At 63.0% G+C, this 12,702-nt stretch overlaps 1 protein-coding gene across 1 annotated transcript in view; it reads right to left on the reverse strand.

Moving 5' to 3' along the window:
* KCNT1 (potassium sodium-activated channel subfamily T member 1) overlaps positions 1 to 12,702 on the reverse strand; it is a 50,809-nt gene that overhangs the window by 2,564 nt on the left and 35,543 nt on the right. Inside the window, 11 exon segments of the mRNA XM_070378758.1 lie at positions 1,618 to 1,680; positions 3,037 to 3,361; positions 4,073 to 4,093; positions 4,345 to 4,470; positions 4,675 to 4,758; positions 5,127 to 5,228; positions 8,591 to 8,702; positions 8,801 to 8,935; positions 9,040 to 9,111; positions 9,482 to 9,654; positions 11,621 to 11,726. Coding sequence (XP_070234859.1) covers positions 1,618 to 1,680; positions 3,037 to 3,361; positions 4,073 to 4,093; positions 4,345 to 4,470; positions 4,675 to 4,758; positions 5,127 to 5,228; positions 8,591 to 8,702; positions 8,801 to 8,935; positions 9,040 to 9,111; positions 9,482 to 9,654; positions 11,621 to 11,726 — 1,319 coding nt within the window.

Raw genomic sequence — 12,702 nt, forward strand, 5'->3', positions numbered from 1 at the left:
TGGCCTGGGCCCTGCCTCTGCCCGGGGTGGGCGGGCTATGGGCTGTCCCAGCCCCAGCTGGGCCCCGCTTTGTGTTTCTGGGGGTGCTGGGCTGAGAGGTGGCGGGGGGAGGCACGTGGGGTCCGGCTGTAACGCCCGGGGACTGGGTGACCCACGAGGCCCTGACCCCGACTTCCCAGAATGGGCCACCTCATCGCGCCTGCTGTGGGGCCGGGGGCTGGCCCATGACCAAGGGGCCCCTCCATGGGGGCTCCTCCCTGGACCCGCAGACCAGTCTCTCGACAGCCCCTGGGGGTCCACACCACTCCTCTGGAGGCCCTGCCCCAGAACTGTGAACTGGGGACAGCTGGACCACTCCCCCCAGGGGTGACTGTGTAGAAGGGGCTGTGTCTACATGTCACGGCTGGGGGCGTCTCCTCCCTCATCTGCACCCAGCTCGGGGAGGGGGCTTTGTGGTGGTGTCCCCCTGGAGGACCGCCCTGCAGCCCCCTGGGACCAGCCTCTCCTCTGGTTTTAGGTCCTGGCCCAGGCACCTCTCAACGTCCACACCCCAGGGGCAGGGGCTCAGCAAACACCATGCGGTGACCCTGTGGGTGCGGCCACCCCGCTTGCGAGCCTTGGCGAGAAGTAGGGGTGCAGCCGGCCACAGGGAGGTGGCGACCCAGCCCTCCCGCTCGGGGCAGCCCCAGGCTCGGACTCGCGCTGGCCTAGTGGGGAGTCTGCTGTGAACACGGTCGTGGGTGCAACTGAAGAAAAACGCAGGAACCCGGGGTGGGGGGTGGGGTGTGGTCAGGGCTCTGCCCCCTGGGCCGCCCCGCAGCTCCCCCGTGGTGCACCCCAGAGCTTCTCAATCCTGAGTCTTGTTTGCCCCGGCTGTCCTCAGAAACTGGCCCATCTGAGCTAACACCCACCTGGGCTCAGGAGGCCTGCACAGCTCTGAGCCTGGGGAGCCCCCAGGTAAGGAAGGGGTCCCAGCAGTGAGGTCTGGGGCCTGGACTCTGCTCTGACCCCTGTTGGGGTCTGGGGGCTGCGGGGTGTCTTCTTGGAAGATACAGGGGCCCAAGCAGCACCTGAGCACCTGGATGAAAATGTGGTACATCAGGCTTTGTCTCAACTGAAGTGGTCCCCATCTCGTGAAGCCCCAGCTGGGGAGTGGAGGTCAACCGTCCACCTGGCTTGGGTGGCCCTCGAAGGCTCAGGGTGCTGCAGACCTCAAGGCCCCGGGCGCCAGCTCAGGTCTCACTGTGCTCCACCACGCCGGGGGCGCGGATACCCTGGCCTGGGGTGCTCCATGCCGGTGCTTCTTGAGAGCTGGGTGGGCTCCCAGGGGCCGGCCAGTGGCTGCTTGCGTGTCCAGAGTAGGGCTTATCTCAGACAACAAAATGGGCAGAAGGGCTGGGGTGCAGGGGGCCGTGCTGAAGTCAGCAGTCAGTGGGGAGAAAGTTAGGGTCCCTGCAGTGGGGTGGCCTGGGAGCTCGTGGGGCCCTGCCTGGAGGGACCCTCTCTCGTGTCTCGCCCTGTCTGCCTGCCTGGCCGGGGCGGGCGGCCACCGGGTGGACCATCAGGAAGGGTTGGCACGCCCCCTATGCCAGACTCCGGCCCCGGGAGCAGAATTACCTTGCAAATATCCCAGGTTTACCCGATTCATGACATCACTGGCTGTTAAATTTGCTACATCCTCTACGGAACACACAGGAAGAGGGACAGACAGAAACAGAGAGAGAGATTGAGGTCAGCGAGCAGCGCAGAGGAGGTGGCTGGCAGAGCAGGGGCGGGAGGTGCACGCAGGCCGCAGGCGGCCGTCTGTCCCAGAAGCGAAGTCGGCTCTTTGTCTGCCAAGCTCTGGCGGGGAGGCCCGGGGGAGCCCCGAGGGGCAGGGGCCTGCTCTGGGGCTCAGCTGGGCTTGAGCGTCTGTCTGCCAGGGTGTTACATGGGGCCGTGAAACGGGACCCCCACTGGGAGCCTGAGCAGCCTGCATACCACCCGGGATGGGGGTGACAGCACCCGCCCGGGGAAAGGGCGCAAAGTGGACAACGTACGCCGTGCGGCAGGGGTGTGGCCGGGAGGGGCTGGGCGGCTCTCCCAGAGGGCGATCTCCTTGGGCCCGGCATATAGCCAGACCCGAGAGACCCTTGGGCAGTTCTGGGTGAAGCCCAAAGCCGCTTGGTCCCACTTGGACGGGCTTGAGGGCCCCTGGCCCAGGAGGTGAGCAGCAGGTGGCGGGGTAGGGGAGTGGGTGCCCAGAAAAATATAGCCAGGCCCGAGGTGGGGTGTGGGGCAGAGTCCCCCAGAGACGGGGCCTAGCGGAGGTCAGAGCCTCCACCCAGCCTGGGGTGTGGATGAGGCCAGGCTGCAGTGGAGGGGCGGGGGGCTTGGGCCCCTTTCAGCCCCATCAACAGAGGCAGCATGTCTGGAGCGAGGGAGGGGCGGGCCAGTCTCCTCGGGCCCGGCCGGGGACCCCAGCTCCATTCACGGTCAGAGTCACAAACTTTTCCCTGAATCAAGCGACAGAGAAAATCTGCTGACGACAACAAATGCCCTGGCAACGGCACCCTAAAGTCGCCGGAATGGGGTGGCCTTGCCCCAGGAGCAGTGGTGGAGTGTCCTGGTGCTGGGCCCCCTGACCTGCCCCGCCCCTATCCCACACAAGCTCCAGCTGCAGGGAGGGTTCGGGGAGGGGTGGCCAGGGCTCTGGGGTGTCCCCGCCACACCCTGTTCCTATCCTCAGAGGAACATGATGGGGTCCTGTGTTCCTGATCCCGGCAGGACCGGCCGGAGGTGGCCAATCTGCCCCATGGCTGAGGCCGGTGCCTTTGGCTTTCATGGAGCCTGGCAAGGCTGTCCCCACCCACAGCCGCCTCCTCCAGGACGGCTGCCTACTGGCTCAGGCAATAGGCATCTTTTTTTTCTACAGATGTGGAAACTGAGGCCCCGGAGCAGAGGGTGAATGAACCCTTCCTTGCCGGGCTTGGCGCTGGATCTAGGGGAGCCCCTCCCACACGGGCCAGGAGAGCAGACAGACGCCCTACCCCTTACCGTAGCCAGTGGTGGGCAGCCCCAGGTGCTTCATGCGGTTCTTGACCAGCTCTGAGAGCTCCTGCCTCTCCGAGCGCCGGTACAGGCTGAGCCGCTGTTGGCTGATCCACTCGGCTGCTGCATTCCCCGTGTGCCGGGAGCCCTTGCGGCTCAGCCTCCGCGCCCACGGGAGGCTCTTGCGCCGCAGGAGAGGGTGCTCGGCTGGGTCGCTGCCCACCGTGTGCCGGCCGTGGGTGCTGCCGCCGCTCGTGCCCACCCGTGCACCCCAGGGCCCCTTTGCCTCCCGAGTGTCCTCACAGTCCTCCACGCTCACCGAGACCTGGGACTGGCCGGGGAGGAGGGGTGAGGCCTAGGAGGGGAAGGGTGTCCCAGGACAGGGGCGGGGCGGGGGCAGGTACAGGGAAGGGGAATGGGAGCTGGGCAGAGGACTGGGGGGACCCACGGAGCAGCTGGGGTGATGGGGAGGACAGTCACAGTTCCGGGGGAACCCCAGGCCCTTCTTCTCTCAGGTGGAAGTCCCTTCCTCTCCCCAGACCCTGGCTCAGGCCCGTCCCTGACTTGCTGGTGAGAGGTGGGCCTCCCTCCACCTCTCTGGGGCAGCGTGTTCTGACTTTACCACGGTGGGGTAGGGGAGGGAACAGCCCCTCTAGGAGACTAAGTTTCCTCACCGCGGGGGCAGGAGAGAACAGGGGCAGCCCGATGGTGGGCTGGGACGTGCAGAGCCTTGCAAGGCTTGGTGGGTGACATGGGACCTGGGGGGTGTGGAAGTGGGGACAGATGAGGGGAGGAAGGGGTACCTGCCAGGATGGGGGCTGTGCCCTGAGGGGCAGACAGCCTGGGGGGGGGGAGCCTGGGCTTCCCACCCCGGCCTCAGTTTCCCCATCTACACGGGGGAGGAGAGTGATGTTAGGAGTCCTCTCTGAGCTGCACCTTGGCTGGTGCCACCTGGGGACTTGCTTCCTGACCACCCTTGCCCCCGCCAGGCCTGGGTGGGGCTGAGCTTAGGCACTCCCGTGGGCTTGAAGGGACCACTCACCTGGGCCCTGAGGTCGGGGGGCTGCAAAGGAAACCAGAGCCACCTGAGTACCTGTGGGGCTCCTCCTACCCTGACCGCCAAGGCTGTCTGAGCCGCCCCACCCCGCCCCGCCCCGTGGGCTCATAACTCGCAAGCAGGCCGCCTTGCACGGTCTGGCGGCGCACGGGCGCCCCTCGGTGCTCTCCCCTCCCCCAAAGCGCCCCAAGGAACCACGTGGGCGCCTGTGAACCTGACCCCAAAAGGGCCCGGATCTCCAGGCCCCTGCCCCACACCTCGGTGGAGAAGACGTGGCACTGGGTCCTGTAGATGCCGATAGGGATCTCGGCGCTGGAGGAGCACAGCTTCTGGAAGAGGCGGCCGTAGGTGCGAATCCACAGGTCGTCCTCCGAGATCTTCATCTGCAACGCAGAGCCTGGGCTGGGCGGGCCTCAGGCCGCAGAGGCGGTGCTCACCTCCCCGGCAGGGCGTGGCTGCCCAGCCCAGCCTGCCACAAGCCCGGCTCTTCCACCCGCCCCGCCCCGACCCACCCCGCCCACGCCCATCCACCCCGCCCATGCCCCTCTGGCCCCGCCCCGTCCCCCCGCTCCGGCCCAGGCACTTACCGCACAGAGGTAGCCGGAGCCCGGCGTGGTGTCCAAGCCCAGCAACAGCCTGGTGATGGGGATCATGTAGTCCTTCACGAAGGACTGGAGGAGAGGGGCCGCAGTGAGGCCGGCGTTGTGGGCAGTTCCACACCCCCTGGCGGGACATGCCCGCCGGGCACCCACAGTGTCCCCTGCACAGCGTGCCAGAAGACGGAGCTGGGCGGCCTTTCCTGGCCTTGGTAGCTCGCCTGGTCATGCGCCTTAGGTTAGAAGGGATCAGAAACCCAAAGGCTGCCAGGAGTGACCCTAGGCCAGCACCCTCCTGGGAGGAAAGGATGGTGATGCTCAGGGGTGAACCCCTGTGGCTCCCGGTCAGGGACGGGGCCCAGAGCCACTCAGTCCCACTGGTCTCCTGGGGACCCAGGATGGACGTGGGTCAGGACCGGACATCAGCCAGGCCCCAGGCTGACCTGATACAGCAGTGTGTCCAGCATGCTGATGCTGAAGACGCGGCCGGCGGCGAAGGGCAGGCGGAACATGAAGGCCAGGTTGGAGCCGTTCTCACGCTCCCTCTGCAAGACAGGGCGGCTCAGACGGGCTGGTGCCCGCGGCCACAGCCGCACGGGGCGGGCAGCCCAGGACTTGCATGCACACGTGTGTGGGGTGAGTATATGAACACGGGCCAGCAGATGCCCCCACACAGAGGCCAAGCACCCGGCTCGTGTCCCCCAGACACAGGGGGCCGGAGCAAGGAATAAGGACTCATGGCTCTGCTGGCGAGAGCCAGGGGCCCGTGCTGGGGTTAATGCCCAGCCACTGCCGCCCTGGGCCCTTCACTCTCATAGCAACTCGTCCTGGAGCTCATGTCCTGTGAGTGAGGTGGCGAGGACAGCAGGGTGTGCTCGTGAGCAGCGACACGTGTCACAGCTCCTGCCTCCCCTGTGAGCACAGCGACGCGAGGCCCCACGTGGATTCCTTAGACCCGCAGCTCAGAACCACACGGTTCTTCTCTCACGGTATCAGACTTTGTGAGTCCGATCGGATATGTGGGGCTGGAGTCACGTGTCACAGGGCTCCCGCCGGTGACCAACTCCCCCACCCCTGCCTGGCCAGGAGACTCCTTTCCTGCACCTTTCCCATTTTCTAGAAGCCAACCATGGCCCTGGGCCCTTCCTCCACCTCCAGGGCTGGCAGGCTGACCTCTGGCCTCCCTCTTGCAAGCGCCCTGGTGATGGCGTGGGGCCCTGGGGCGAACCAGGGCCTCCTCCATCTCAGCGTCCTTCACAGAATCGTGTTCCCCACTCCATGCTGGTTCTGGGACGCGAACTTTTTCGGCGCGTGTCTCCACCGCGTGAGGTTGGCCTACAACTGAGGGGTGCCTCTGAACCCAGGAAGTCATCCTTCCCTCTGGACCAGAACACACTCCACACAGACAGAAGGTGGGACGCAGGAGCCCTCCCGGGGCCTTCTCCTGGGGCTGCTTCCCGCTGCCGCAGCTTCCTCCTGCAAACTCGGCTGGCGGCCGGCAGGGCAGACAAACACTGGGGCAGCGGGCCTCACCTCTGTCCCTCCCCAGCAGCAGGGAGCCCGAGGGTGTGCTGGCACGTGGGTGTCCAAGAGGGAAACAGTGTGTCAGTTCTGAGCGGCGTTTTGCTGTCCCGAAAGAACGAATCATGGACAAGCCCTGGAATCCAACCTGCGTGGCCTGCTGACTCCAGGCTGCACGCTCCCGCCACACGCTATGAGGACAAGTGGGGAGACTCCCAAGATCATTAAAGCTGTCGGTTTCCCTTCACTAAGAATAGTGAATGGTTTGAGAAGCAAAGACCGAGGGCGGGTCCAGGGAGACTGTGGACGAAGGAGGGCTTGATGTTTCAGTGACTTCATGCTGCCTGTTCTGTAGTGGCCATGGAGGGACTGGAGGCTGTAGCCCAAGCTCTGAGGTCACAGGTCACAGCGAGACATGGGAACCCACGTGGACGAGCCCTTCTGAGAACCACGTGTCTGGAGGGAGCAGGACTGAACGGGCAGGCTGGGCCCTGGTCGACGTCACTGTCACAGGTGCCGTGGATATTGAAAAGATGATGCCACCAGGAACCTGAGTCTGGGGACGGGGTGGGGAGTGGGGTGGGCAGTGGCCCAGCCTCTGGGAGACCTTCCTGAGAACCTCCAGGGAGATGCAGCCACTGCCCTCCACGCCTTTCTGAATCCCCCACCCCCACCCCCGCCCTAGTGCCACTTCGATCTCGGGGAAGCACGTTGATCTGAATGCCAGAAGCGTTTCCGATGTTCCTGCAGTTTCCGCTCACGAAACAGGACTCCCCTCATCCAGATTGTATGTACAGCGTGATGCCACACTCCCACTCCGTCCTCTGTGGAATCTTCTGTGTGCATAGGTTGGGGGAGGCACCGGCTCTGGCCATCTCTCCAGAGGGGGTGGATCACGTGGCTCTGTGCCCCTCTGTCCTCAGCCCCCAGGCACTGCATGGGCCTGGCCCTGCCCAGGGTACCCATCGGCAGGGCCTTCAACCCTGGGCTGCAGCCTCCCCAGGTCACACGTGCTCACTTGCTAACTTCTCTCCCCATCACAAAACCAGAGCACGAGGTGGGGAGTGGGCCGCCCCTGCCCCTGCCCCTCCCTGGAGGTGATGCTGCAGGGGAAGGTGGAAGGTGTGGTCAACTGGTGATGCCTGCCACAGAGGGCAAAGTGGGGTGGACTTGTGGTGTCTGCTGAGGAAGGCCAGTGTCTGCTGACGGATCTATTTCAAGCCCACTGGCTGAACAGGTGAGGGTGCCAGGCCCATAGGGAGCTGGCGGCGAGTGAGGACCAGCGCCAGGATGTCAGCCCTGACCCCAGTTCTGTGCTGGTCATCCTGCCTGAACTGGGTCAGACTGGCCCAAGCACCTGGACACAGTCCTGGCCGGGGCCGCTTCCGATGCCCACAGTCCCAGTTTGAGCAGACGGAGGATCAGCTCACGGGCTGGTAGGAAGTGGCTCTGAGTGGGCTCCAATGGGCTGTCGTGTGGGGTGCAGGCCAAGCCTTCTCCAGGGGCAGGACAGCCTGAGCTCCTCGGCTGCTGACTGAGGCCTCTGGCTACCGACCCAGGGGCTCCGGGGCCACCATGGGCCTCCTGGCAAAACGTACTTCCATCGTCCACCTGGGTTCTGGGCAGGTGGAGCTCTCGCGCTGCCCCTCTGTCTGCTTTTGGGGCCAGGCCTGGCCTGGTGTGGGGTTAGCCATGCAAATGCAAGCTGCCCCCCGACAAGGACCCCCGTCTGGGCTCACAGGGAATGGTCACTGCCCCCGACTTCATTAGCTGGGTCTCCTCGTAGCGGCCCACCTGTTTCCTGGTCTCACCTGGGGCCACCTGAGCGCGGCCCTGCCTCTCAGTGGAGGGCAGTGCTACACTGACCCAGACAGGGGCTGGGGAGGGCCTGGGGTCCACAAACATGCCAGGGCAGCACCACTGGTCCGTGGCGGGTCCCCGTGCCCTCCGGGCCCCTGCTGACCTGGCCTCTGAGCCACTGCGTGACCTGAGGCAACCACTCCCCGCTCTGGTCCCAGAGCCCTCGTCAGTACCAGGATGAACACGTCCCCGCCGGCGTTTGACAGAACGGACATGGCTCAGACGTGGGTGTGGTGTCAGGGCTGGTGTCACTGGGCTAGTAATTTCTGGTATAACTAGCAGCCTTGGCCAAGCACAAGGCCGGGATGGACCTTGCCTTAAGGGGACAGCGTCCCCTCCTGGCCGAGGACCCTAAAGTCTCTGGGCTGCATGCTCGAGAGCCTCACAATGGGACTAGAACCCCGCCGGAGGAGGGCAGGCACCCACACCCTCCAGGCCTGGTGCAGGCCCTCAGCTGGGCAGAGTCAGAAGGGGCACTTCATGTGGGGGTGGGAGGGGAAGGGGTGGTTCGCGAGGGGCTACTCACCTTCTCCAGTTTAGAGAGAGCCAGAGAGTAGCTGTCCTTGGCGCGAAACTGCATGAACCGCATGTTGGACGGGTGGGTGAGCTCGGTGGTGATGCTGAGACTGGGGAAGAGCCTGGGGCGGGCGGTCCTGGTCATGGACATGGGGAGGGGCTGGGGGTGGGGCCCCTGGCCACCGACGAGGGGAAGCTCAGGGTGACCCCGGCGCCTCACCGGAACATGGTCTGCACGTTGACGATGGTCTTTGCGTCGGCCATGTAGTCCTCCTCGGCGCTCATGGTGCTCTCCTTGTCTGCCACCACCAGATTGTCCGCGTAGATGACGCCGCACCGCAGCAGGCTGTCCAGGCTGCGGGGACATGCCCGTGGGTGCAGCCGCCCCCTACTTGGCCCTGGGCGCCCCGCCTGGGGGGAGGAGAGCGGGGCGGGGGTCCTCCTGCCGAGGCGCCTTACTTGTCCACGGAGCCCTCCATGTAGTAGACCATGGGAAAGCAGCAGATGGCCTCCAGGAAGTGGTGGTCGGGCCTGTGGGCACAGCAGGGCCTGCAGGCATCCACCCGGCTCCCCCACCCCCACACCAGTTCTGACCTGGGTGGAGCAGGGGCCCCAGGACCATGATGGCTTGGACCGGGGGGCCTTTAGAGGCCAATGGGGCCGCTCTTTATTGTCCTCAAGGGGAAACCAAGGCCCCAGGACAGCTGAGACTGGACCCTGAGCTCTGGGCTGGCAGGCCTCTGGGGGTAGAGGTGCTGGGGTGCACCCTGGGGGAGGTTCATGGTCATGGGGAGGATGATGGAGCAGCACCAGGGTGTGGGAAGGGGCAGGCGGGGTGGGGCCGCTCCCCTCACTCCCCACCAAAGGTGAGGGCACCCATGCCCTGCCCTCTGCCCCTCACTTGTTGTCCAGCAGCAGCACAATGGGGTTGAGCTCCCGGCGAGGCCGGTAGTAGGCGCGCAGCGGCACGATGAAGTTGTACAGCCCGTTGCCCGCCGTCTCTGCCGAGACGATGATCAGCTTGTTCTTGAAGCCATAGGCCTTGGCATCTTCGTAGCTGTTGTGCTTGCAGCCCTGGAAGGGGAGAACGCTGGAATCAACCATGGAGGGGGAGGGAGGGTGCTCCAGGGAAGCCTGAGGCCAAATGGCACCTGGTGTCACCTGGGCTACAGACCAGCCATCCACCATACCCCACAGAGCGAGCTGGGCCTGCGGGGGTGGGAAGGGAGGTGTCTGTGAGCTTGTGGCCTTAGCAGATGCAGACACAGATGTGTCTGCATGGACACATTTGTATTTGTGCACATTTTGTCTTGTGTGTACACATCATGCAGTGTGTGCATGTGTGTACACGTTTTGTATGTGTTGCACATTTCTTATGTGTATAACATTATTTCGTGTGTGCACACGTCTTATGTGTATACACATTCTCTCGTGCATATACACGTTTTTGAGTGTGCATGTTGTCATGTGTGTACACATTCTGTAGTGTGTGCATTTGTATATGTTTTGTGTGTTCACACACACATTTTGTCACGTATACACACATTCCATAGTGTGTGCATGTGTGTACACATTTTGTATGTGTGTGTACATTTCTTATGTGTATAACATTCTCTCGTGTGTACACACATATTACGTGCATACACATTCTCTCGCGTGTATACACATTTTGTGTGTGCACGTTTTGTCATGTGTGTACACATTCTGTAGTGTGTGCATGTGTATACATGTTGTGTGTATACATACATTTGTCATGTGTATACACATCCCATAGTGTGTGCACGTGTGTACACATCTTGTGTGCACATGTCCTGCCATGTGTGTAAATGCTCTGTAGCGTGTGCGTATGTATACATGTTTGTGTGTGCATGTTTTGTCACGCGTGTACATTCTGTTGTGTGTGCATGTTTTGTGTGTGCACGTTTTGTCATTTGTGTATACATTCTTTCAAGTGGTGTGTACACTTTTTTTATGTGTGTGCACATTTTGTCATGTGTGTACACATTCTGTTGTGTGTGTGCCCACTTTCTAGCTCTTTGCAGAGAGGCTCAGATGCAGGGCAGCAGTGAGCACCCCAAATCCCCATCTTGTTTCTAAACGTGGTTTCCACTAACAGGAATCAGGTTTCTTGGAGCAGCAGCCAGTCCCAGGACTGGAGTAGGAACAAAAAGGGGGGGCAGGCACCATTAGTTCGGAAGCACAGACATCTTCACAGATCAGGAGACGCATCGGAAAGACCTGGAGGCCCCATCAGCAAAACCAGGAAAGTCTGAGTGTCAAAACCAGCAGGATCCGCACAGAAAGCCAACGTGGCAGTAATGCACAGCGGGTTTACTGAGTGAAACGCTGAGTCCACACTGATGTGCACAAATGGCTAAGAAAGGGGAAGAACCTCCTCACGGGGAAAAGTGGACTCAAACATGGAAGGAACTGGAACCTGCATCCATCAACTACAGAGGAAACGCATCAGGGGGTCGGTGATGAGCAGCTTTTGTACCCGGTCCCCACGTGTCTCCCCACAGTGACGTCCTGACTGCAAAGGTGAAGCTGTATTTCCTCCAGGGAGACCAGGTGTGGACCCGAACCACACGCTCTAAGGCAGCATCGCAGGGAGGCCTCCCAGAGAATGTGGCACCTCTGGGGGGACCAGCCCCTGCCCCGTGCAAAGGCTGAGTTGCCCCCCTTCAGGGACGCTCCACTGAATCGATGACTGCACTCCCCAAATACAGGAGAAACCCAGGGAAGGTGGGGGCGAGGAGCCTTGAGATGGAGGGAGGCAGGCATGACGGGCACGCAGAAGTGGGTCAGGACTGGCTCTGGCAAGAAGGGCAGCTGGACTGCGGGCTGAGGGTCTGACACACACATCCTGGTGCTGGTAAGTGGACTGTGGTCAGGAGAGGCACACCCTCGCCTCAGACACACATGCGGATGCAGGAGGGAGGGAACCTGCCCCCCTCAGAGGAATAGACACCGGGGAGGTGGACTTGAGTCAGGATGTCCTCAGGGTCCCTGCTGCCTCCCCATCTTTGCTGTGACCCACCTTGTCCAGCCGCAGGCAGCAGAAGGGGGCTTTCACGGGCAGGAGGTGGCACAGGGTGGGGGAGCTGCCGATGTAGGGTGAGTTAGGAGGGTAGCCCTTCACATACCTGGAGGGGTGGGAGAGACAGGAACCTCAGACATGTGCCCCTCACCCTGGGTGGCCACACGGGGGCGCCAGGCCTCGCAGACCAGACTGGGCTGGGGCACTCAGAGCCTCACCACCGCCCCTCCAGCCCAGGAAGCCCCAGGACCCCTTTGTTCAACCCCTAGGCAGGAAGGAGGGCTGTGACCAGGACCTGTGTCTGTTCTCTCGAGATCGAAGGAGATTCCATGCAATGCACACACACACACACACACATGAGCTCACACAGGCCTGGGAGCCACAGAAGAGCCTTAAGGGGTTCCCCTACCCTGGTGTTCCCAGTGCCCCAACGCCGGGGCAGATGCTGGCCCTTGGTCCCTGTTCTACTGGTGGCCAGGCTGGGCTGGGTGCCCCACAGGCTGCCCCCCACCTTCCGGCTGGCCCCTCAGTGCCCAGTGCAGACATGTGGGGTGGTAGGCCACCAGGCCACCTGGAGAGGGGCTGGCCTTCTGCTCGGCCTCCAGTTGGCTTACGGGAGGCGGCGTCAGAGGCCAGTCTGCCACCTGCTCCGAGTGTGCAGGAGCCCTGTAGAGCCCCCTTGATCTTGGACCCAGTTCCAGCAACCCATCTTTAAAGTGCGTTGACTCCACCCCAGGGACAGAGGCAGGAGCAGAGAGTGGCCACAGCACGATGACAGCCCAGCTGAGAGGGACAGGCCGTGCAGGCCTGTGACTGGCCATGGCCCTGGGGTCAGGTGCTGCCTATCTGTTTGGGACGAGGCCAAGTGGCTGAGACTCCAGGACACACTGGAGTCTTTTCCGTCTCATGATCTCAGAGGAAGATCTGGACTCAAACCCAGGGCAGCAGCCTCCAGACCTGGACGGCACCTCACCCAGGGCTCCGCAGACCGTGCTCAGAGTGCAGCCGCCTCGATCAAGTAGGCTGTGGTACTCAGGTCTGGCTGCCGGCCCAGAGTGCGAGGCTGAGGAGGATGAGGGGTG

Source organism: Bos mutus, chromosome 11 (assembly GCF_027580195.1).
Source record: "Bos mutus isolate GX-2022 chromosome 11, NWIPB_WYAK_1.1, whole genome shotgun sequence".
Taxonomy (NCBI): Eukaryota; Metazoa; Chordata; class Mammalia; order Artiodactyla; family Bovidae; genus Bos; species Bos mutus.